Source organism: Rhinopithecus roxellana, chromosome 19 (genome assembly GCF_007565055.1).
Source record: "Rhinopithecus roxellana isolate Shanxi Qingling chromosome 19, ASM756505v1, whole genome shotgun sequence".
Lineage (NCBI taxonomy): Eukaryota > Metazoa > Chordata > Mammalia > Primates > Cercopithecidae > Rhinopithecus > Rhinopithecus roxellana.
The window spans coordinates 70,489,990-70,514,678 of NC_044567.1; the positions used below are offsets into that span (position 1 = coordinate 70,489,990).

At 51.7% G+C, this 24,689-nt stretch overlaps 1 protein-coding gene and 1 pseudogene across 1 annotated transcript; one reads left to right on the forward strand and one right to left on the reverse strand.

Moving 5' to 3' along the window:
* Positions 1-663: 663 nt before the first annotated feature.
* PFAS (phosphoribosylformylglycinamidine synthase) lies at positions 664-20,525 on the forward strand. The gene is made up of 28 exons (XM_010362430.2): positions 664-707; positions 5,164-5,344; positions 5,439-5,574; positions 6,295-6,400; positions 6,770-6,959; positions 7,073-7,178; positions 7,516-7,656; positions 7,775-7,899; positions 8,083-8,211; positions 9,056-9,187; positions 9,321-9,449; positions 13,668-13,741; positions 13,857-14,013; positions 14,327-14,388; positions 14,527-14,688; positions 14,963-15,088; positions 15,221-15,352; positions 15,647-15,877; positions 16,038-16,218; positions 16,306-16,389; positions 16,617-16,772; positions 16,989-17,108; positions 17,506-17,651; positions 17,779-17,986; positions 18,123-18,214; positions 18,298-18,412; positions 19,174-19,488; positions 19,567-20,525. The coding sequence occupies exons 2-28, from the start codon at positions 5,203-5,205 to the stop codon at positions 19,875-19,877; spliced, it is 4,008 nt and encodes a 1,335-aa protein (XP_010360732.2). The 5' UTR covers positions 664-707; positions 5,164-5,202; the 3' UTR covers positions 19,878-20,525.
* A 1,231-nt stretch (positions 20,526-21,756) lies between these two features.
* LOC115894894 lies at positions 21,757-23,056 on the reverse strand (annotated as a pseudogene).
* Positions 23,057-24,689: the final 1,633 nt, after the last annotated feature.

Consider the following 24,689-nt stretch of genomic DNA (forward strand, 5'->3'; position numbering starts at 1 on the left):
ACTGCAGCTTCGACCTTTCGGGCTCAAGCGATCCTCCCACCTCAGCCCACCGAGTAGCTGGGATCACAGGCGTGCACCGCCACACCCGGCTAATTTTTGTATTTTTCATTAGAGACAGGGTTTCGCATTGTTGCCCAGACTAGTCTCGAACCCCTGGGCTCAAGCGATCCGTCCGCCTTGGGCTCCCTAAATGCTCGGATTACAGGCGGGAGCCACCGCGCCCAGCCTCCGTCTCCCTTCTAAGTGACATCCTGTCCGGCATCCCGCAGGCCTTCACATGGATGGGGTGGGAGAGCTCAGGAACTCAAACACAGCCTGCCTGATGGATGACTTCTAAGCATCTTTCAGTCACCTTGATCTTGCCAAGCAGAGAAGCGCTTCCTCGTAATGCCTCCAAAGTACACCTTTCACATGCTTGCGTTACGGCCTTAAGTAACTGATGTCATTACTTAACTGTCCCCGCGGGGATGGGGAACAGAATGTATTTTCACAAACGTCAATTCAAGACAGATTTTTGGGAGAAACCACCTGGGGATAAACCTCTCCCCTCCAAGAACCTAGAATTTTGCGTGCCGGCTGGGAAAAGTGGGCGGGGCGTAGTCGCCCCGGCGCAGGCAGGTCCAGTCTCTGCGCGCGGCGCACGTGGATGACGTAACAAGCGCGCGCGACGATTCGAGGTACTCTGTGGCCCCGAGTGCGTCTTCCACGTGAGTATATTTACCGCGTTCGGACCTGGAACCTCCTCCAGGTGCAGCCTTTTGTCATCTAGCCCAAGCCTGGTCTGGCCCCTTCAATATCCCCCCCAGGCTGAGCTGTGTCTACTTGGTGCCCGCCCATTTGCTTTAGTGGAGGCGTCCATTCATCCTATCTTGCGTGCGTTCTGCAGACCCCAGGCATGGCCGACCCCCTTGTAAACTTAGCCCCATTATCCCATTCATGGATTCAATTAACATAAAGTCTGCCGGCCGCCTACTGGGATACAGCGCTCATGCACGCAAACCCTGTCTCTGAGCTCTTGAAACTTGCATTTTACTGGGAATGATAGACGGAAATCAAGTGGCTTAATAAACAAAATGCCTTCAGGAAGACTGTCCTGAAAGTGGGGGAGGGGCTGAAGAGTGGTGAGAATCAAGAGTTCATTCAGTCAGTCCACAAGTGTTAGAATTTTTTTTGCGTTTCAAGCCCTGGTATTGTTCTAAGCCTTGGTAATTCAATGGAAACGAAGCAGCAACATCCCATGCCCACGTAGAGTTTTTTTTTTTCTAATGGGGAATATAGAGCGAAAAGTAAAAACATCCCATAGTGATAAGCGCTATATAGGAAATAAAAATAGGGCCATCTGATAGTAACCACTTAGTGGCTAGTGAAGCCTTTTCCACGAAGGCGAATCACCAGAAATCTAAATAACAAGAAGGAGCTAGCCATGCATATGTCAGGGTGAAAAAAATGCCTTCCAGGTCTGAGCTTGGCAAGTTAGAGAAATAGAAAAGAAGCTAATGTGGTTGGTGCATTGTGGGTGAAAAAGAGAATGGTGTGAGATAGGGTTGGAGAGGTAGGCCGGAGAGTGGCCACAGTTGGTACACCAGGATGCTGAGTTGGAATTTATACCATGTGTAATGGGAAGCCATAATCCACTTTATGCTGATGTGTGACAAATGAATTGTGGTTATGCAGTGGTCAGGAGGTTAATGCATTGGTCAAGGTGAGTGATGATGGTGTCTTACTTGAACTAGAGTGAGGTAGTAGAGATGAAGAGATGAGGGATTTGAGATATGATTGGAAATAGATTTCCTGGTGGATTGGATTTAGAGAGTCTGAGGGAAAGAGAATTCAGCATGACTTCTGTGTTTTTGTCTTGAGCAACAAATTGGATGATGGTATTGTTTACTGAGATGTCAAGACTAGGGGAACAGCAGAGTTTGTTGAGTAAAGCCAGGGTCTTGCTGAGAGGCAATGGAACCAGAAATTGGATAGGTAGTTTGGGATAGATGGGGAGGTCCTTTGAATGTTAGGCTAAAACACTGGAGGTAAATACACCAAGACACCAGGTTGCAGCAGAAAAAGAGGTTTAATCATAGGGCTGCTGCAAAGGAGACAGGAGGAAACCTCAAATCCATCCCCCAGAGTATGTTGAGGCTAGGGTTTTTAAGGGTTTGGAGTAGGATTGGGCTGAAGTGTGAAAATCATTGACTGAAGAGTGCAGGGTGAGGTCATGAAACAGGGAGATGAAGAAACTGATTCTCATGCACACTTGGTTCCACTGTGGGAGTCTTTTTCTTTTTTCTTTTTTCTTTTTTTTTTTTTTGAAAGATGAGGTCTGCCTGGTGTGGTGGCTCACGCCTATAATCCTAGCACTTTGGGAGGCCGAGGCGGGCGGATCACGAGGTCAAGAGATCGAGGCCATCCTGGCCAACATGGTGAAACCCTATCTCTACTAAAAATATAAAAATTAGCTGGGCGTGGTGGTGCACGCCTGTAGTCTCAGCTACTCGGGAGACTGAGACAGGAGAATCGCTTGAACCCGAGAGGCAGAGTTGCAGTGAGCCAAGATGGTGTCACTGTACTCCAGCCTTGTGACAGAGCGAGACTCCATCTCAAAAAAAGAAAGAAAGATAAAGAAAGACGGGGTCTTGCTGTGTCACCCAGGCTGGAGTGCAGTGGCACAATCGTAGCTCACTGCAGCCTCAAATTCATGGGCTCAAGTGATCATCTTGCCTCAGCCTCTTGAGTAGCTGGGACCACAAGTACATGCCACCATGTCCAGCTAATTTTTAATATTTTTTATGAAGACAGGGTCTTACCATGTTGCCCAGGGCTGGTCTCAAATTCCTGGGCTCAAGCAGGAGTTTGGCCTCCCAAAGTGCTGGGATTACAGGCATTGGGATTATAGTCGTGAGCCACTGCTCCTGGCTTCTGTGGGAGTCTTTGAGGTGAGTGGAGTCAGCTGTTCTGCTGGAATTCAGGATCTGCTTAAGCAATTCGTTTTTTTGTTTGTTTGTTTGTTTGTTTGAGTCACAGTCTTGCTCTGTCACCCAGGCTGGAGTGCAATGGCTCAATCTTGGCTCACTGCAACCTCTGCCTCCCGGGTTTAAGCGATTCTCCTGCCTCAGCCTCCCAAGTAGCTGGGACTACAGGCGCTTGCCACCATGCCCGGCTAATTTTTTGTATTTTTAATAGAGACAGGGTTTCGCCATGTCGGCCAGGTTGGTCTCGAACTCCTGACCTCAAGTGATCTGCCTGTCTTGGCCTCCTAAAGTGCGAGGATTACAGATGTGAGCCACCATGCCCGGCCCTGCTTAAGCAATTCTTTTTTTTTTTTTTTTTTTAAGTAATTTATGGGCTGGAATGGTGGCACATGCCTGTAATCCCAACACATTGGGAGTCCAAGGTGGGCAGATCACTTGAGGTCAGGAGTTGGAGACCAGCCTGGCAAACAAGGGGAAACCCCGTCTCTACTAATAATACAAAAATTAGTTGGGCATGGTGGCACGTGCCTGTAATCGCAGCTACTCAGGAGACTGAGTCAGGAGAATTGCTTGAACCTGGGAGGCAGAAGTTGCAGAGAGCCGAGATTGTGCCACTGCACTCCGACCTGGGTGACAGAATGAATCCATCTCAAAAAAAAAGAAAAAGAAAATAAGTAAATAAATAAATTATGACATGATATCATCAACCAATAAATTATTAAACAAAAGCTTTGTGATCAGAGATCCTTTTTTTTTTGTTTGTTTTGAGATGGAGTTTCGCTCTTGTTGCCCAGGCTGGAGTGCAATGGCTCCATCTCAGCTCACTGCAACTTCCGCCTCCTGGGTTCAAGTGATTCTCCTGCCTCAGCCTCCCAAGTAGCTATGATTATAGGCATGCACCACCATGCCCGGCTAATTTTGTATTTTTTTGAGTAGAGATGAGGTTTCACCATGTTGGTCAGGCTGGTCTCAAACTCCTGATCTCAAGTTCTCACCGTGTTGCCCAGGCTGGAGTGCAGTGGCTTGATCACAGCTGAATGCAGCCTCCGCCTCCCCGGGCTCAAGTGATCTTCCCACCTCAGCCTCCCCAGTTGCTGGGACTACAGGCACATGCCAGCACACCCAGCTAATTTTTGTATCTTTTTTGAGAGAGATGGGGTTTTTGCCATGTTGCCCAGGTTGGTCTCAAACGCCTGTGCTCAATCCTCCCACCTCAGCCTCCAAAGGGCTAAGATTACAGGTGTGGGCCACTGTGCCCGGCCCAATCTGGCCTCTTCTTATAAGGGCAGGTTATAAGAGGTTTGGTGAGATTAGTAGCTCATTCATGAGAATTCCACTTTCATGACCTAATTACCTCCCAGAGGCCCCACCTCCAAATACTATAACATTGAGGATTAGGGTTTCAATATATGAATTGGGAGAGGGAGATACACAAACATTCCATCCATGGCTGATGCCATTTCTCTCAGGAAATTTTTCCTGACACCTAAAGTGCAGGATTGGTGTTCACAGTCCGCTGACCTTCACTACATGGGACTGGAAATGTCTGGGTACTTGGCCTTTCTCCCCCAATAAAATATAAACCCTGTGAGAGCAGACATAGTTTCTGTCTTGATTCACAGCAGTGTTCCTAAGACCTTGCCTGGGACCCAGCAAAGTGCATGTACTCTGGGAACCTGTGTCGAGCATGCATCTGTCACCTCCCGACCACATTAATAAAGACCACATTTTACAAGATTCCTTAAAATCTCCAAGGTTACATTTTTCAGGTTACCTTGTTTCTCTAAGTGTCCCTATCACTTTCCGCTACCCTATCCCTAACACCTCAACTTTCCTTGAAATCTGAAATCAATTCAACAGATAGGCCATGGTTAATGTTTTTTTATCTTATTTTATTTATTTGTTTGTTTGTTTGTTTGTTGACAAGGAGTTTTGCTCTTGTTGCCCAGACTGGAGTGCAATGGCGCGATCTAAGCTCACTGCAACCTCAGCCTCCCTAGTAGCTGGGATTACAGGCGCCTGCCACCACACCCAGCTAATTTTGTATTTTTAGTAGTAGTAGAGACAGGGTTTCACTATGTTGACCGGGTTGGTCTCGAACTCCTGACCTCAGACAATCCACCCTCCTCAACCTCCCAAAGTGCTGGGATTACAGGTGTGAGCCACCGCGCCTGGCTCAGTTAATGTTATTTTTTAGGAACCTAATTCATCTCTCCAGCAAAGGACACCTGCAGAGATGTCCCCAGTCCTTCACTTCTATGTTCGTCCCTCTGGCCATGAGGGGGCAGCCTCTGGACACACTCGAAGGAAACTGCAAGGGAAACTGCCAGAGCTGCAGGGCATCGAGACTGAACTGTGCTACAATGTGAACTGGACAGGTTGGGCCCAGGCATTGGATTCTTGGGGGACATGCCTCGGTGTTGGGGGCATGTCTTAAGGTGTCTTAAGGTGTCCTTGCCCTGTCTCCTGCAGCTGAGGCCCTCCCCAGTGCTGAGGAGATGAAGAAGCTGATGTGGCTGTTTGGTTGCCCTTTATTGCTGGATGATGTTGCTCGGGAGTCCTGGCTCCTTTCAGGCTCCAGTGACCTGCTGCTGGAGGTCGGGCCCAGGTAAGTATCTCATCCTGCCCACGCCTTTCTCCTGCTTTCCTCCGCTTCCTCTTGTGATCCTTGGGAGATTTGTTTTTCCTTTGCTCTTTGCTACTTCCTGCCTAGGAAAAAATGCATGTGCTTTCCCCATTTGGGTAGGTCCCTCCAAAGACCACCCTGCTCCAAAACATGTTCTCAAAGCAAAATAAACTGGACTCCAAGTTAAAATCAAACAGTTTTGGCCAGGCGCGGTGGCTCACGCCTGGAATCCCAGTACTTTGGGAGGCCGAGGCAGGTGGATCACGAGATTAGGAGATCGAGACCATCCTGGCTAACGCAGTGAAGCCCCGTCTCTACTAAAAATACGAAAAATTAGCCGGGCCTGGTGGCATGCACCTGCAGTCGCAGCTACTCAGGAGGCTGAGGCAGGAGAATTGCTTGAACCCAGGAAGCAGAGGTTGCAGTGAGCCAAGATATGCGCCACTGCACTCCAGCCTGGGTGACAGAGCGAAACTCTGTCTCACAGAAAAAAAAAAAAAATAGTTTTGATGCTAGAGGATAGTTATGGTTTGGTTTGAGTGAGCTTTGAAAGCAGGTTTCTTGTTGCCCAGCCTGAGGCTGAAAGCCAATGGTGAGGGGATAGCGGTGGGAAGTTGTCCAGACAGCAGTGGGCAGGATCCACCCTCTCATCTGAGGCCTGCCAGGGGTTCTCCAGTCCTAACCATCAGGCCCATTGCTCAGGCTGAACTTCTCCACTCCAACATCTACCAACATCGTGTCAGTGTGTCACGCTGCTGGGCTGGGGCCTGTGGATCGTGTGGAGACCACCCGGCGCTACCGGCTCTCGGTGAGGTGGTGGGGAATCAGGAGGAGGAGATGGGCCAGAGATAGAAGATTAGATGCTAAACTCTAGAGAGAAGCAGGGACAGGTGCTCCTGGCTTTAGGCCTGCTCTATGTGGTTGTACAGGTTGTTCACTGCCTGAAGGTACCTGGTTAAAGGGTAAATGAGGCAGAAATCCAGCCTATGCTTCCCTTAATCTGTGCATCCTGGCCTGGATTCATACCTGGAAAGGGCGTCTTTTTATAATCTGAGAAAAAGTGCCATATGGGGTGGCAGTGGGCTGGCCTTGCATGACTAAGAGGGTAGGAAGGTGGACCATTTCTCTCCATTCTTAAACTCTTCACCCCTTGCCCTCTGTATGTCTGCACCCCTAGTTTGCCCACCCTCCGTCGGCTGAGGTGGAAGCCATTGCTCTGGCTACCCTGCACGACCGGATGACAGAGCAGCACTTCCCCCATCCTATCCAGAGTTTCTCCCCTGAGAGCATCCTGGAACCCCTCAATGGCCCTATCAATATACTGGGCGAGGGCCGACTTGCGCTGGAGAAGGCCAACCAGGAGCTTGGTGAGTAACTGGGGAGGGAGGTGTAGGGCCCAGGACAGGCCAGTAGGGGTGCTGAGATCTGGAATGTGGCTGCCTGAGTTCCATAGTCACCTCATCCTGGATTTGTCTCCTAGGTCTGGCTTTAGACTCTTGGGACCTAGACTTCTACACCAAGCGCTTCCAGGAGCTACAGCGGAACCCGAGCACTGTGGAGGCCTTTGACTTGGCGCAGTCCAATAGGTGGGGAGGAATGGGATTGTTCTGATACCTGAGCCCATGGATATTGGGAGAGACCACAGGGACTCGCCTTCATGGCTCTCCCTTGGCTTAGGGGCCTCCCTGAGTCTCTGAGGGCCTGGGCTCCCCTCATCCATCAAGGAGTCTATATTCAAATTTTGGTTTTATCTTCACTTTGGCTCTGGATAATCCAAAATGACAGAATACTTGAAGATTATGACTTTTTGGAATATATTTTGATCTATTATCTAAGTATGAATTTGGCTGTAACTCTGCTGTTTAATGCTGGTGAGAAGACAGGGCTTTAAGAAATGACCCCTCCCTGAATCACCCCCTGCAGCGAGCACAGCCGACACTGGTTCTTCAAGGGCCAGCTCCACGTGGATGGGCAGAAGCTGGAGCACTCACTGTTTGAGTCCATCATGAGCACCCAGAAATCCTCAAACCCCAACAACATCCTCAAATTCTGTGATAACAGCAGGTGGGTTGTGCCCTAGACTGGGGTGGCATCAGGACCCAGGGAGGGGAGGCCCCAGGCCCTGCTTGGGTTAGTGTAGATCCCAGAAAGGAAGCAGGGTCCAGGATGGATATGTCCACAGTGCAATCCAGGGAAAGGAAGTCCGATTCCTACGGCCTGAGGACCCCACACGGCCAAGCCGTTTCCGGCAACAGCAAGGTCTGAGACATGTTGTCTTCACAGCAGAGACTCACAACTTTCCCACAGGTGAGCTGGGTTCCCTGGAGAAGTAGGTGAGATCACAGAATAGGGAAGGGCAAAGGTCCAGGGCCCTGTGCTGGGCCTGGGGAAAATTATCAGGGAAGCTGGTTGTCCTTATTTTCAGGGGGGTGGTCAGAGATGGGATTTGTCTCTGAGGCACCCAAACCTCTCCCCACTCTCTCTTTGCAGGAGTATGCCCCTTTAGTGGTGCGACCACTGGTACAGGGGGCCGGATTCGAGATGTCCAGTGCACAGGCCGTGGGGCCCATGTGGTGGCTGGCACTGCTGGCTATTGCTTTGGAAATCTACATATTCCAGGTTCCATCTCCTTCCTCTCTATCCACCTTCCCTTCCGGATTCCTTGTCCTGGCAGGCACCAGACTTTTATCTCTTAGGTCATAGGGTCATCCTGGGTGCCTTTTCCTGGGAGGGAGGGCTCTAAGATAGCTGGCCTTTCACTACCTATGATCATCAGTGTAGACCTGGGGAGATGAGGTGGCCAGACTGACTTTGCAGGTCCACGATTTTCTTTAGAAACTAGCCTTCATTCAGCCAGAAAGCATGATACTGGATTGGTCTTATGATCACCACCTGCCCCTCAAATCTGGTTTCTTAGAAAGCCTGAGAAACTTGGCCGGGTGTGGTGGCTCATGTCTGTAATCCCAGCACTTTGGGAGGCTGAGGTGGGCGGATCACAAGGTCAGGAGATCGAAACCATCCTGGCTAACACGGTGAAATCCCATATCTACTAAAAATACAAAAAAATTAGCTGGGTATGGTGATGGGTGCCTGTAGTCCCAGCTACTCGGGAGGCGGAGGTGAGAGAACGGCGTGAACCCAGGAGGTGGAGCTTGCAGTGAGCCGAGTTTGCACCACTGCACTCTAGCCTGAGCGACAGACTGAGACTCGATCTCAAAAAAAAAGGAAAGCCTGTGAAACTGATTGTGAGAGTCAAAAGGAAGGCTGGTGTGGGTGGTGGAGAGAAGACCAGTGCCTCACTGCAGGCTCTGTGGCTTCCTAAAACAGGACTTCCTGAAGTGGAACATTGCAGCCATGCAGGTGGTCCTTGGTGGTCTTGACCCTTCTTGAAGGATGCAGGCTGCTCTGGCCTCTGTCTTCACAGTTCATTCAGTTCATCGAGTTCTCTCTCCTTCCCTTCCAGGTTACAATCTCCCCTGGGAGGATCCAAGCTTCCAGTATCCTGGGAACTTTGCCCGACCCCTGGAGGTTGCCATTGAAGCCAGTAATGGAGCTTCTGACTATGGCAACAAGTTTGGGGAACCAGTGTTGGCTGGTGAGACTGGGGGTGTGGAGGGACGACAAACACCCAGAGGGGCTTCTGGGTGGGGTGTGCTACCCAGGGGCTGTGCTATTGGGCGAGCACTGAGGGAACTGAGTGACACGTCCCTCTGATGTTCACCCTCCAGGCTTTGCCCGCTCTTTGGGCCTCCAGCTCCCAGACGGCCAGCGGCGTGAGTGGATCAAGCCCATCATGTTTAGTGGGGGCATTGGGTCCATGGAAGCTGACCACATAAGCAAGGAGGCCCCAGAGCCAGGTAAGAGCCTGCCACCTTTCTCTGGATCCAGCCAGCTTTTTCCCCAGCACAGGATGACTGCAGTGGGGGAACTTAGGGACCACTTCAGTGGTTAGTTTTTAATGTGTTGGCTTACGTTATGCATCACATAATGATGGACCACTCGTTCTGAGAAATGTGGTTATTAGGTAATTTCATTATTGTGCCCACTGTGCCCACTTCATAGAGTGTACGTACACAAACCTAGATGGTATAGCTTACTACACAGTCACTCCACACGGCCTCTTACTGGCAACATTATCCAGGAATTTCGTACACTTAGGAGCCATGATGAACAAAACAGCATGAGAATAAATTAAGCATAAGAGAAAATAATGCAATCAAGACATGGTGGGCCAGGCAGGGTGGCTCACACCTGTAATCCCAGCACTTTGGGAGACTGAGGCAGGTGGATCACCTGAGGTCAGGAGTTCAAGACGAGCATGGCCAACATGGTGAAACACCGTTGCTACTGAAAATACAGAAATTAGCCAGGTGTCATGGTGTGCGCCTGTAGTCCCAGCTCCTCAGGAGGCTGAGGCACAAGAACCACTTGAAGCCGGGAGGTAGAGGTTGCAGTGAGTGGAGATCACACCACTGCACTCCAGCCTGGATGACAGAGCAAGACCTTGTCAAAAAAAAAAAAAAGAAAAGACGTGGTAAATATAAGATATATGAAGCTGCTGTCCATGTAACATGGCATACTGTTTTCAAGTTAACTTTTTTCTCTTTTTTGTTAATTATTATTATTTTTAATCTACATTTTCTTTCTCAAGCAGGATTTTTTTTCTCTTTTTCTCTTGCTTTGTCATCCAGGCTGAAGAACAGTGGTTCTATCCTAGCTCACTGTGGCCTTGAGCTCCTGGGCTCAAGCAATTCTCCTGCGTCAGCCTCCCAAAGCACTGGGATTACAGGTGTGAGCCATGGTGCCCAGCCAAAATAAAAGTGTTTTATATAAGTAGAATGAGTACATTCTAAAATAACAGTAAAAAGTATAGTTGGCTGGGCACAGTGGCTCATGCCTGTAATCCCAGCACTTTGGGAGGCCAAGGCAGGGGGATTACTTGAGGCCAGGAGTTTGAGACCAGTCTGGGGAATATAGTCAGACCCCGTCTCTAAAAAAATTAAGAAATAAAAATCAGCTGGATATGGTGGTGTACACCTGTAGTCCCAGCTACTCAGGAGGCTGACGTGGGAAGATTGCTTGAGCCAAGGAGCTCAAGGCTGTAGTGAGCTATGATCATACCACTGCACTCAAGCATGAGTGACAGAGTGAGACCCTGTCTCCAAAAAAGAATAAAAATTAAAAATGTAGGCTGGGTGCAATGGCTCACGCCTGTAATCCCAGCACTTTGGGAGGCCATGATGGGCAGATCACCCGAGGTCAGGAGTTCAAGACCAGCCTGGCCAACATGGTGAAACCCCCTCTCTACCAAAAATTCAAATATTACCTTGGTGTGGTGGCACACACCTGTAATCCCAGCTACTCGGGAGGCTTAGGCAGGAGAATCACTTGAACCTGGGAGGCGGAAGTTGCAGTGAGCCAAGATTGTACTCCAGTCTGGACGACAGAGTGAGACTCTGTCTTGAAAAAAAAAATAAAATAAAAATTTAAAAAAGCATAGTAAATACATAAACCAGCAATAGTCATTTATTGTCATTATGAAACATTATGTAGTATATGTACAATAATGGTCTGCAGTATACTTTTGTGTGACTGGCAGTGCAGTCGGTTTATTTACAAATAGCATCCCCACCAGCGTGCCACGATGTCACTAGGCAATAGGAATTTTTCAGCACCATTATAATCTTAAGGGATCACTGTTGTATAGGTGGTCTTTTTTTTTTTTTTTTTTTTTTTTTTTTTTTTTTTTTGAGACGGAGTCTCGCTCTGTCTCCCAGGCTGGAGTGCAGTGGCCGGATCTCAGCTCACTGCAAGCTCCGCCTCCCGGGTTTACGCCATTCTCTCGCCTCAGCCTCCCGAGTAGCTGGGACTACAGGTGCCCGCCACATCGCCCGGCTAAGTTTTTGTATTTTTTTTTTTTTAGTAGAGACGGCGTTTCACCGTGTTAGCCAGGATGGTCTCGATCTCCTGACCTCGTGATCCACCCGTCTCGGCCTCCCAAAGTGCTGGGATTACAGGCTTGAGCCACCGCGCCCGGCTGAGCATGTTTTTGTATGCTAGTTAGCTATTTGTATGTCTTCCTTAAAGAAACATCTATTCAGATCCTTTCCTATTTCTTTTTTTGTTTTTTGAGATGGAATCTCACTCTGTCACCTAGGCTGGAGTACAGTGGTACGATCTCAGCTCACTGCAACCTCCATCTTCTGGGCTCAGGTGATCCTCCCACCTTAGCTTCCTGAGTAACTGAGACTACGAGCTCCTGCCACCATGCCTGGCTAATTTTTGCATTTTTTGTAAAGATAGGATTTCACCGCCGGGCGCGGTGGCTCAAGCCTGTAATCCCAGCACTTTGGGAGGCCGAGACGGGCGGATCACGAGGTCAGGAGATCGAGACCATCCTGGCTAACACTGTGAAACCCCGTCTCTACTAAAAACTACAAAAAAAAAAAACTAGCCGGGTGAGGTGGCGGCGCCTGTAGTCCCAGCTACCCGGGAGGCTGAGGCAGGAGAATGGCGTGAACCTGGGAGGCAGAGCTTGCAGTGAGCTGAGATCCAGCCACAGCACTCCAGCCTGGGTGACAGAGCGAGACTCCGTCTCAAAAAAAAAAAAAAAAAAAAAAAAAAAAAAGATAGGATTTCACCGGGTTAGCTAGGCTGGTCTCAAATTCCTGAGCTCAAGCGAGCCGCCCGTCTCAATCTCCCAAAGTGCTGGGAGTGTGGGTGAGTTCTCCTACAGCTTCTATCCTGGAGTCCCTGCACTTCAGGATCCTTCCGCATCCAGAGGTTGCAGTGAGCCGAGATTGCATCACTTCACTCCAGCCTGGGCAATAGAGCAAGACTCCATCTCAAAAAAAAAAAAGTTTTTAGTGTATAAGCCTTACTTCTATTTTTAAATTTACTCCTAATTGTTTTTATTCTTTTTGATGCTACTGTAAATAGACATACATATTTTTGCCTTTTTCATTTTTCGCTTAGCAGCATATCTTAGAAATAATTTCATACTGATGAAGTCATATTACTTCATTACATTCCTATATTCTCTTTTTTTGGTGGCTTAGTCTTTCATTGTATAGACATACCACAGTTTAGTTAATCAGGTCTCTGTTGTCAGCCTTTAGATTATTTCGTGTCCTTGCTGGCCAGGCGCGGTGGCTCAAGCCTGTAATCCCAGCACTTTGGAAGGCCGAGACGGGCGGATCACAGGGTCAGGAGATCGAGACCATCCTGGCTAACCCGGTGAAACCCTGTCTCTACTAAAAAATACAAAAACCTAGCCGGGCGAGGTGGCGGGTGCCTGTAGTCCCAGCTACTCGGGAGGCTGAGGCAGGAGAATGGCGTGAACCCGGGAGGCGGAGCTTGCAGTGAGCTGAGATCTGGCCACTGCACTCCAGCCTGGGCGACAGAACGAGACTCCGTCTCAAAAAAAAAAAAAAAAAAGATGATTTCGTGTCCTTGCTAATACAAACATTACTATGGTGTTTAATCTTGTAAATGGGTGATTTTATACCTGTGCAAAACCCAGCAGGGTAACTTCCTCAAAGTGTATTTACCCAATCAGAGACTGCATGCATTTGTCATTTTGGTTGTTAATGCCAAATCGTCCTCTGTAGTTGATACCAGTTTACTCTCCTATCAACCCAGTCAAGTGGTAAGGCTTCTGGGTTAGGCAGGGTGGCTCACACCTGTAATCCCAGCACTTCGGGAGACTGAGGTGGGCGGATCACCTGAGGTCAGGAGTTTGAGACCAGCCTGGCCAACATGATGAAACTGTGTCTCTACTAAAAAAAATACAAAAATTAGCTGGGCATGACAGTAGGCGCCTGTAATGCTAGCTATTCAGGAGGCTGAGGCAGGAGAATCGCTTGAACCCAGGAGGCGGGGGTTGCAGTGAGCCGAGATCACGCCACTGTGCTTCAGCGTGGGCAACAGAGCGAGACTCCATCTCAAAAAAAAAAAAAAAAGTGTCAGGCTTCTCCTCCCCTAACATCAGCTTCCTCTGTCCTCACGCTGCCTTGCTTTCGAGGCCTCTTCTCGTGGCTTTCCCGGTGTTCTGATTCTGCCTTCCCTTCTTACAGGCATGGAAGTTGTAAAGGTTGGAGGTCCCGTCTACAGGATTGGAGTTGGAGGTGGAGCTGCTTCGTCTGTGCAGGTGAGTGGGAATTGCTAAAGGTGCAGAATCCTTGATATAACCGGGCCCCAGGCATAGGAGCGCGTACAGGAGCTTCCAGCCTCGCTGAACTAAGCTATGCCATATATGCCCCCAGGTGCAGGGAGATAACACCAGTGACCTGGACTTTGGGGCTGTGCAGCGAGGAGACCCGGAGATGGAACAGAAGATGAACCGTGTGATCAGGGCTTGTGTGGAGGCCCCCAAGGGAAACCCCATCTGTAGCCTTCACGATCAGGGCGCTGGTGGCAATGGTGAGGAAAGGAATTAGAACAAGAGACTGGGCCTGCCTGGTATCCTGCCAGGTTTGGTTTAGGGAGAGGTATCAGGAATTTCCAACCAACCACCCAGCTCTGGGTCCCATTCTCCATGCTCTGTACATTCTAGACAGGTTCAGGGTTGGAAGGGTAAAAGCCTGCTGCTGTGGGATGATTGATTGGTGGTGAGGGTGAGGCAGCAGTTGACATAGGAACACACAGAATTAGGGGCTCCTTTGGAGATCAGGGACTGCCCTTTGTTGCCTGAACACCACTAGGTCACTACTTCTCCTTGTAACCCTCTCACCAGGCAACGTCCTAAAGGAGCTGAGTGACCCAGCTGGAGCCATCATTTACACCAGCCGCTTCCAGGTGGGTCTCATCCCCTGAAGTCTGGCATTTTCCCATCCCTGGCAGCCCCAGCCCACGCCCACCCATCTCTCTTGCAACAACATGAGACGTGGGAGTGCCCACTGGCCCTTCTCTTTCCTCCCTGCCATGGCTGTGCAGCTCGGGGACCCGACCCTGAATGCCCTGGAAATCTGGGGGGCCGAGTACCAGGAATCAAATGCACTTCTCCTGAGGTCCCCCGACCGGAACTTCCTGACTCGTGTCAGTGCCCGTGAACGTTGCTCGGCTTGCTTCGTGGGCACCATCACTGGAGACCGAAGGGTGAGTTGGCCCAGGGAGTCGGGAGCAGACACTGGGGCAGACATGAGCCACCTAGGTATGGGCTAGAGGGAGAGCTGTCAAGGGAGAGGGACGAGAGGAAGATGGGAGGTGGTGGCAAACAAGCTTTGGGGAATGTAGGAGCCAAGGAAGGGCAGGGACTCAATACGGACACCAAACAAGGAGTGGAAAGCACATTTGTGCCCTGATTTCTAGGAATATTCCCTGCTGGTGGTCACAGTTTCATCCCCCCGGGTGGGGTCCCTGGGGTCTATAGATAGTGCTGGTGGACGATCGGGAGTGTCCTGTCAGAAGAAATGGCCAGGGGGATGCCCCCCCGACACCCCCGCCAACCCCTGTGGACCTGGAGCTCGAATGGGTACTGGGCAAGATGCCTCGGAAGGTATGTGGGGTTGGGGGGATGGGTTTCTCCTGTGGTCCGCTCCACACCACCCTTTACCTCACATGCACTTTGTCACCTGTGTGCCTGGCCCGCCGCAGGTGCTCACACTCCCTGTCGCTGTCTGTGTTGCAGGAGTTCTTCCTCCAGAGGAAGCCCCCTGTGCTGCAGCCTTTGGCCTTGCCCCCAGGACTGAGCATGCGCCAGGCTCTGGAGAGGGTTCTGAGGCTGCCCGCTGTGGCCAGCAAGCGCTACCTCACCAATAAGGTCCTCCCTGCACCCCTCCTCTGCCCCCTGCCTGCTTCCTCCGTGCACCCACCTCTGCCCTCCCACCCTTAGAGACTGCTGTGGGGGTTTTTGCCTGGCCCTGGGGGGAAGCAACAGGGGCAGGGCAGCCACCCTGACGGCCTGGTCTCCCTGCTACCCACCTTCTGAGTAGAGCTGTTGTCTGCACTGGGGGAAAGCCAGGCCTCCCACCGCCCTGGGTCCCTTGGGGGCAGGTGCAGGAGCACAGGCTGTCCCTGTCCCTTGCTCTCTTGCTAACCTCACCTGGTTCCACAGGTGGACCGCTCCGTGGGCGGCCTGGTGGCCCAGCAGCAGTGTGTGGGGCCCCTGCAGACTCCTCTGGCAGATGTAGCGGTTGTGGCACTGAGCCATGAGGAGCTCGTAGGGGCTGCCACAGCCTTGGGAGAGCAGCCAGTCAAGAGCCTGCTGGACCCCAAGGTCGCCGCCCGGCTGGCTGTGGCTGAAGCCCTCACCAACTTGGTGTTTGCTCTGGTCACGGACCTCCGGGTGAGTTCTCCCATAGCTTCTACCCTGGAGCCCCCAGTTTCAGGACCCTCCGGCATCCATCTGTAGCCCTTCATTTCATGTTGCAACCTCCCAGTCCCCCTGCACCCCTGTCCTCTCCACATCTCTCTTCCCCTCTAATGCCGTGCCTCTACCACCCCAGGATGTGAAGTGTAGCGGGAACTGGATGTGGGCAGCCAAGCTCCCAGGAGAGGGCGCAGCTTTGGCGGACGCCTGTGAGGCTATGGTGGCAGTGATGGCAGCCCTGGGTGTGGCAGTGGACGGTGGCAAGGACTCCCTTAGCATGGCTGCTCGGGTTGGCGCTGAGACCGTGCGGGCTCCTGGTGAGGTGTGGGGGTCCCAGGGAGGGGAGGAGGAACTACGGGGCTGGCCTGGCAACTCATTCCTTTGGACTCCTCCTTGCTCTACAGGGTCACTGGTCATCTCAGCCTATGCCGTCTGCCCAGACATCACAGCCACCGTGACCCCAGACCTCAAGCATCCTGAAGGGAGAGGTATGTTCGTGGCCCATCCCACCGCCTTGTGTGTTCTTTGCTTGGCCCCTGCTTTGAGTGCTGGGCCCCCATCTCAACACTGGGCCGTGGTGTTTTCTGGGACTGATTGTCCGGGCGTCTCACCACATGCTGGGAACAGCAGTGCTGGGAACAGCAGTGCTGTGAGCACCTCAGGGACGGGTCCTCCTGAGGTGTCCCCCTCCCCTCACCCCTCCCTGTCTCCCCAGGCCATCTGCTTTATGTGCCTTTGAGCCCTGGGCAGCACCGGCTGGGGGGCACGGCTCTGGCCCAGTGCTTCTCCCAGCTCGGGGAGCACCCTCCAGACCTGGACGTTCCTGAGAACTTGGTGCGTGCCTTCAGCATCACCCAGGGGCTGCTGAAAGGTGAGTGAAGCCCCCTGGGGAGATGGCGCACGGGGTGCCAGGCGTGCAGCAGGCGTTCACCAGCTGGGCAGTGGGGCAAGAGGGACTCCAATGGACAATGTACCTCAGATCCCCCGACATTCTTACACACGCTCTTGACGGACTGACTCTGGAAGGTGGAGGGGGCCTGTCAGGTTTGGGCCCCGAGGTTGCTGAGCTTCCTTCTCCTTCCTCTAGATCGCCTCCTCTGCTCAGGCCACGATGTCAGCGATGGAGGCCTCGTCACATGCCTGCTGGAGATGGCCTTTGCTGGAAATTGTGGGCTACAGGTGGATGTGCCTGTCGCTGGGGTTGATGGTAAGGAACCTGGGGTCTAGTCTCCGGCCTGGGCTGCCTTCTCCACCCTGCAGACCCCATCTCCAATATATTAAAGAGTGGAGTGCCCTCTAATCCCCTTTCCCTGAGTCTTCCCCGACTAGCTTTTCTGTGCTGTGTCTCTGACAGCTGAACTGGATGGAACTGGCTGGCACCCGCCATGTTCCTGCCTCTCTCTGAGACTTCCCATCCCTGAGATGTCCATGATGAAACATCCTCAGTCCCGCCCTCCCAGCCCTCATCCTCTCTCATCCCCACCCTAACTCCCTGGCTGCGTCCCTCTGACCCCCGCCCCGGCCCTTCCTGCATTCCCCTGATCCCCGCTCCAACTCCCTCAGCCCTTCTTGCATCCCCCTAACTCCCCCTGTTGCTCTCCCAGTCCTGTCTGTGCTGTTCGCTGAGGAGCCAGGCCTGGTGCTGGAGGTGCAGGAGCCAGACCTGGCCCAGGTGCTGAAGCGTTACTGGGATGCTGGCCTCCACTGCCTGGAGCTGGGCCACACAGGCGAGGCCGGGCCCCATGCCACGGTGAGGAAGTGAGGGAGAGAGCAGTGTGCAGTGGGCAGTCAGAGTGGGGCGGCCATGGTCCATCCCTCTCCCACTGTGGAGGGGCCATCCTTTCTCCTAGCCCAGGGAGATTTGTTCCTCTTCCTAGGTCCGGGTGTCAGTGAACGGGGCTGTGGTTCTGGAGGAGCCTGTTGGGGAGCTGCGAGCCCTTTGGGAGGAGACGAGTTTCCAGCTGGACCGGCTGCAGGCAGAGCCTCGCTGTGTGGCGGAGGAGGAACGGGGCCTGAGGGAGCGGACGGGGCCCAGCTATTGCCTGCCCCCGACCTTTCCCAAAGCCTCCGTGCCCCGTGAGCCTGGTGAGGGAGTGTGTGCAGAGGCTTCGCGTCCTGGGGGCACTGAGCCTGGATGCCTGGGCCTGCCCTGGAAAAGGTGTCTGGGGAGTTGGGGTGGGGAAGTAACTTTCTGGCCCAAAGACAATTATTCTTCCCCAAGGTGGTCCCAGCCCCCGAGTCGCCATCTTGCGAGAGGAGGGTAGTAATGGAGACCGGGAGATGGCTGATGCCTTCCACTTGGCTGGGTTTGAGGTGAGCAGGGGGGCAGCTGGAGGTGGTTCTCCAGCCTCAGCTGCATGTCCTCCCACCCACACTCCCCCTCCCCATCTTCGCAGGTATGGGACGTGACCATGCAGGACCTCTGCTCTGGGGCAATTGGGCTGGACACTTTCCGCGGTGTGGCCTTCGTGGGCGGCTTCAGCTATGCAGATGTCCTGGGCTCTGCCAAAGGTCAGCGTGCAGCCTTCTGCCCATTCCCTTCCCCTACATTTCTGAAGAGGTACCTTTAGCCCTGTCTTCCTGGGCTGGGGATTGGCCTCTCACTCCACCGAGCTAGGAGAGAGTGGCCACATTCGTTCCGGGCCACATGCCAACAGAATGCTGGTAATAAATTTTTAATTTTTTCATTAAAAAGCTACTTGGGGCCGGGCGCGGTGGCTCAAGCCTGTAATCCCAGCACTTTGGGAGGCCGAGACGGGCGGATCACAAGGTCAGGAGATCGAGACCATCCTGGCTAACCCGGTGAAACCCCGTCTCTACTAAAAAATACAAAAAACTAGCCGGGCGAGGTGGTGGGCGCCTGTAGTCCCAGCTACTCGGGAGGCTGAGGCAGGAGAATGGCGTAAACCCGGGAGGCGGAGCTTGCAGTGAGCGGAGATCCAGCCACTGCACTCCAGCCTGGGTGACAGAGCAAGACTCCGTCTCAAAAAAAAAAAAAAAAAAAAAAAGCTACTTGGGAGGCTGAGGCAGGAGAATCGCTTTAACCCAGGAGGCAGAGGTTGTAGTGAGCCGAGATCATGCCACTGCACTCCAGCCTGGGAAACAGAGCGAGATTCCATCTCAAAAAAAAAAAAAGAAGGAAAGGAAGGAAGGAGGGAGGGAGGGAAAAGGAAGAAAGAAAGGCAACAGAAGAGCAGCCATGCCCCTTCATTCCCAGTTCCCTTTTCCGAGGTCCTCCACGTCTCACCCTGACTTCCCTATTCCCTGGCTAGGGTGGGCAGCTGCTGTGACCTTCCATCCCCTGGCGGGGGGTGAGCTGAGGCGCTTCCGGAAGCGACCAGACACCTTCAGCCTGGGCGTGTGTAATGGCTGTCAACTGCTGGCTCTGCTGGGCTGGGTAGGAGGCGACTCCAATGAGGATGCCGTGGAGATGGGCCCTGACTCCCAGCCGGGCCTTCTGCTACGCCACAACCTGTCTGGGCGCTATGAGTCTCGCTGGGCCAGCGTGCGTGTGGGGCCTGGGCCAGCCCTGATGCTGCGAGGGATGGAGGGCGCCGTGCTGCCCGTGTGGAGTGCGCACGGGGAAGGTCAGGCCTGAGGAAGGTTGGGGGCGAGGGTGGGCGTGAAGGACCTTGACTCTCACTTCCCTCCTCCTTCCGTCCCAGGTTACGTGGCATTTTCTTCTCCGGAACTCCAAGCTCAGATTGAGGCCAGGGGCTTGGCTCCACTGCACTGGGCAGATGACGACGGGAACCCCACAGAGCAGTATCCTCTGAATCCCAATGGGTCCCCAGGGGGCGTGGCTGGCATCTGCTCCCGTGATGGCCGCCACCTGGCTCTCATGCCTCACCCTGAGCGGGCCGTGAGGCCTTGGCAGTGGGCATGGCGACCCCCTCCATTTGATACTCTGACCACCTCCCCCTGGCTCCAGCTCTTTATCAATGCCCGAAACTGGACCCTGGAAGGGAGCTGTTGACTGGCCACAGGGGCTCACCTAGGTCCCATGGTTTTTCCCGTGAGTGTGTGCTGCCCTCTCCCCCGTGACTTTCAGGAGCACCCCATGTTATTTCCAAAAGCATCTTGGACAGACAAGGACCAAAATACAAAATCTCAGCGGACTCAATGATCTGCCTGCTGATGTTCCTTCCGCAGCTGTATCTATTTTCGGTTCTGCTCTAACATGGCATTCCCTTTCTCAGCCCAGGAAATAGCATGTGGTTCAGAGAAAAGAGTGACAAGGAAAAGTTAGGACTCCTGAGGTCGGAGCAGGGGCTTCTGTTGCCCACTTCACAACACCCAGTGATCACCGGCATGCATTTGCCTCCTCGGCTCTGAGGGATGTTTTGCGCTCCCTTTTCTCATTATTGGAGTTTAGGGGGTGCAAACAAATTCAGCAATAGTGTGCAGATCAGCCCCTCACCACCTCATTGTTCTCATCTGGAACTGAAACTTTCTGGATTTCTCTTGAAGTGCTACACTGTACTGAATGGAAGGCACTGTTGCTTGTGGAAGGTTCTCAGCATTTCTGGCTGTCTCAGGGCTGGCCTCAGAGCCCAGCATTCCTGATATTTGCTTCTACATTAGCAGCTCTTTTTATTTTATTTTATTTTTTGAGACAGTCTCACTCTGTCACCCAGGCTGGAGTACAGTGGTGTGATCTCGGCTCACTGCAACCTCTGCCTCCCGGGTTCAAGCGATTTTCCTGCCTCAGCCTCCCAAGTAGCTGGGAGTACAGGTGCCCCCCACCACACCCAGCTAATTTTTGTATTTTTAGTAGAGACAGGGTTTCACAATGTATCCCAGGCTGGTCTCAAACTCCTAACCTCAAGTGATCCACCTGCCTCGGCCTCCCAAAGTGCTGGGATTACAGGTGGGAACCTGCAATCCTGTACCTGGCCCAGCAGCTCTCTTTTTGATAGATGTGGTTGGTGCTCTCATCCCTAGATCCTAACCCTTTAGTATGCTGGAATTCTACTCTTCACTTATTCCATTAACTGCTGTTGATTAGTTACTATTTCAAAGCAATGTCACTGGCCTCAGGGAGTTTATATGTAATAGAATTAAAAACAATAGCTGTGTATAACACTTACCTCAAGCCACGCATGTGTGAGGCATTTTGTATGCTGGAATTCTACTCTTATTCCATTAACTATTGTTGATTAGTTATTATTTCAGAGCACTGTCACTGGCCTCAGGGAGTTTATGTGTAATAGAATTAAAAACAATTGCTGTGTATAACACCTCAATCCACGCATGTGTGAGGCATTTTGTATGTATCTGAATTAATTCTTACTAAAGTACTTGATAGCCCCTCCCCACCTTTTTAATGAAGGATGAATGAAGGTTGACCGCATTGCTTGGGGTCCACACATAGTGAAGGGGGCTGGGCTCACCAGGACTACATCTGCTTCCCACCATCCTGCAGTCTCACTTCCTGGAGGCAGTGTGTCGAGACTTCCTGCTGGCGGCTGTCTTTGCTTCCTTTGCTGTCCGTTGCTTCCTTTGCTCACAGGACCGTGGATAGAGTTCCCTTCCTCGTGACTGTTGTGTTGTACACCTCAAGTCAGTTGGCTCCGTAGAATGTTCAACATTTTGATAAAAGGAGTTTCCCTGAGAATGGAGACTATAATCCCAGACCCCTGAGGGCATGAGGGCTAGGAGAGCTCGGGTGGGGAGGCTGAGCACTTCTGTGTGCTCCTGGTAGAGCAGCACCCTAAGAAGAAACTGACAATAATGAAACAATGGTAAATGGTGGCTATGGGGAAAACAACTGTTTGAGAGATTTCCCTCTGAAACCTACCCTGAGCAGTATGGGACTCCTCCGGATCTTTTTTTTTTTTTTTTTTTTTTTTTTTTTAAACAATCATTTTATTGCTTGAGTACACACACAAATTTATGCGACCAGGGCAGAGGCTGTAGATGATTCATATTTCCAGTTGGGAGGGAGGACTCGCTTGGTCTTATAATATCAAGCCAAATGGTGAATCCGGCTCTCTATCAGAATCAGACGGAATTTAGCATCCTTATCCTTTCTGTTCCTCTCGATCCTTTCGAACAGCAACTGCTTTCTTAATTAAATGGTAGAGATCTTCAGGAAGATCAGGAGCAAGTCCCTTAGACTTAAGAATTCTTAAGATTTTATTGCCTGTCACAAAACGTACTTGTGCAACACCATGCGAATCTCTCAGGATCACACCGATTTGTGAAGGAGTCAGGCCCTTCTTGGCCAGTTTGTAAATCTACTCCTTCACGTCATCAGATGTCAGCTTCAACCAAGTGGGGACGCTGCGTCGATAGGGCAAAGCCGACTGGGACAGGCCCTTCCTGGGAGCATGCATGCGACCCATGATGGCGGCGGTCAGGCAGCGAAAGGAGAGTGAGGGTCCGGATCATTTTTGACATTCGAATGTTCTTTCCTGACACTCGGAAAGGATATATGTATGTCTTTCAGATTTATAGTATCAAACGTACAATTTGGGGGCTGGTACCAAGGCTTAGATACCAGGTTTATTAAGGGCTTGATGCCAAAGTCAAAGGATGGCATGCGAGGTAACCTCCTGGTTGGCTGTGATAGGTAAACTCGTGGATTTTGAAGGGGGAGCAGTTTCTGGTTTGGGTCCCAATAGCCAAGTAAGACCCACCCTCCTCAGACACTATCAAGACCAAGTCCACTGGCTTTTCATCCGTGTTTTCATCCAGTAGCCATGTAACCCTGTCCTTGATGACTCCCACCCAGCTCCATTCCCACCCACCCACTCCCAAAGGCCCTCTGGTGAACCCTCCAGGCTAGCTCTCTGCACCCTCCTTGCCTTCATGGAAAACCAGCTATCCTCTGAGAGCCACTTCTGCAGCCCCTCCAAGTGGCGACTTTTCTTCTCAAACCTCAACCTCACGTATCTCATCTTCCCCAGGCTAGGGAGTCAGGGTCCTCGTACCACTGCCAGACTGTTCACCCAGTTCAAAGAAAACCCTGCCCACTGCAGGCTCATGCCATTTTACTACATCCCTTTCACCCAATTCTTTGTGTTCTACTGACTGCTCTGGTGCTCCCTGTGGGAGAGGGTGCCAATTCTTCAATAATTGATTCCTCTCTAGAAATAAAATGTTCCTGCCAGGTTCGGTAGTTCATGCCTGTAATTCCAACACTTTGGGAAGCCAAGGCTGGTGGATCACCTGAGTTTGAGACCAACCTGGCCAACATAGTGAAACCCTGTCTCTACTGAAAATAAAAAAATTAGCTGGGTGGTGTGGTGTGTCCCCATAATCCCAGCTACTTGGGAGGCTGAGGCAGGAGAATCGCTTGAACCCAGGAGGCGGAGGTTGCAGTGAGCCGAGATCACGCCACTGCACTTCAGCCTGGGCAACAGAGTCCCTCTCAAAAAAAGAAAGGAAGGAAGGGAGGGAGGGAGAATGTTCCAGAGCCAGGCGCGGTGGCTCACGCCTGTAATCCCAACACTTTGGGAGGCCGAGGCCGGCAGATCATGAGGACAGGAGATCGAGACCATCCTGGCTAACAGTGAAACCCTGTCTCTACTGAAAGTACAAAAATAATTAGCCGGGCGTGGTGGCCGGCTCCTGTAGTCCCAGCCACTCGGGAGGCTGAGGCAGAAGAATGGCGTGAACCCCAGTGGTGGAGCTTGCAGTGAGCCGAGATCGCGCCACTGCACTCCAGCCTGGGTGATAGAGCGAGACTCAGTCTAAAAAAAAAAAAAAAAAAACCCAGAATGTTCCAGTATTTTAGCTGGGCTTGTGGCTGCTGAAAGTAAAGATGACATCTCCCAGCTTCCCTCCTAGTTACGATTAAATTGTGGCCAGTGGGAGAGAAAATGATGTATACAATTTCCAAGTGTTCTTACAAGAAGGATGCATTTTTCTCTTTATGCATTTTTGCTTCCTATTGTCTGGAATGCAGACACGACAGCTGGAAGTTCAGCAGCCACACTGAAGTAGCTTTGGGAATTGGTACCACGCAGAGCAACAAGATAAGAGGAAGCTACTTGGGAGGCTAAAGTGGGAGGATCACTTGAGCCCAGGTGGTTGAGGCTGCAGTGAACTGTGATCATACCACTGCACTCCAGCCTGGGCAACAGAGCCAGACCCTGTCTCTAAAAAAGAAAAAAAAGATCAAAGGAGACTGGTTCTTCTGACACTGAGGAGTGACAAGATAACACTGAATGTCTTGAGTGCAGGAAATGAACTTCTGTCTTGGTTTTTGTTTTTGTTTTTTAATTGTGACAGAGTCCCACTCTGACTCCCGGGCTGGAGTACTGGAGTACAGGGGTGTGATCTCGGCTCGCTGCAACCTCCGCCTCCTGGGTTTAAGCGATCCTCCCACCTCAGCCTTCTGAGTAGCTGGGATTACAGGCACGTGCCACCACGCCCAGCTAATTTTTGTAGTTTTAGTAGAGACAGGGTTTCGCCAGGTCAGCCAGGCTGGTCTCGAACTCCTGACCTGAAGTTATCTGCCTGCCTCGGCCTCCCACAGTGCTGGGATTATAGGCGTAAGCCAAAGCGCCCAGCCTGTCTTGCTTAAGCACTATTAATTTTGGTGTTTTCCATCCCTTGTAGCTAAACCTTACCCTATTCAACCATTCCTAACTCCCTCTCATTCTTTAAGGGTATTAGGCCCTGGGTCCCCATCCCGTGCTTCACCTCAGCCCCTTCTGTTATCCTGTATCCATGTCGGTGACCATCCAACACAACTTTTCTACAGTGACCTTCATTCCACCTCAGCCAACTACCCCACTTGGATTTTATCATCACCCAGGACCATCTTTGTCTCCAGACT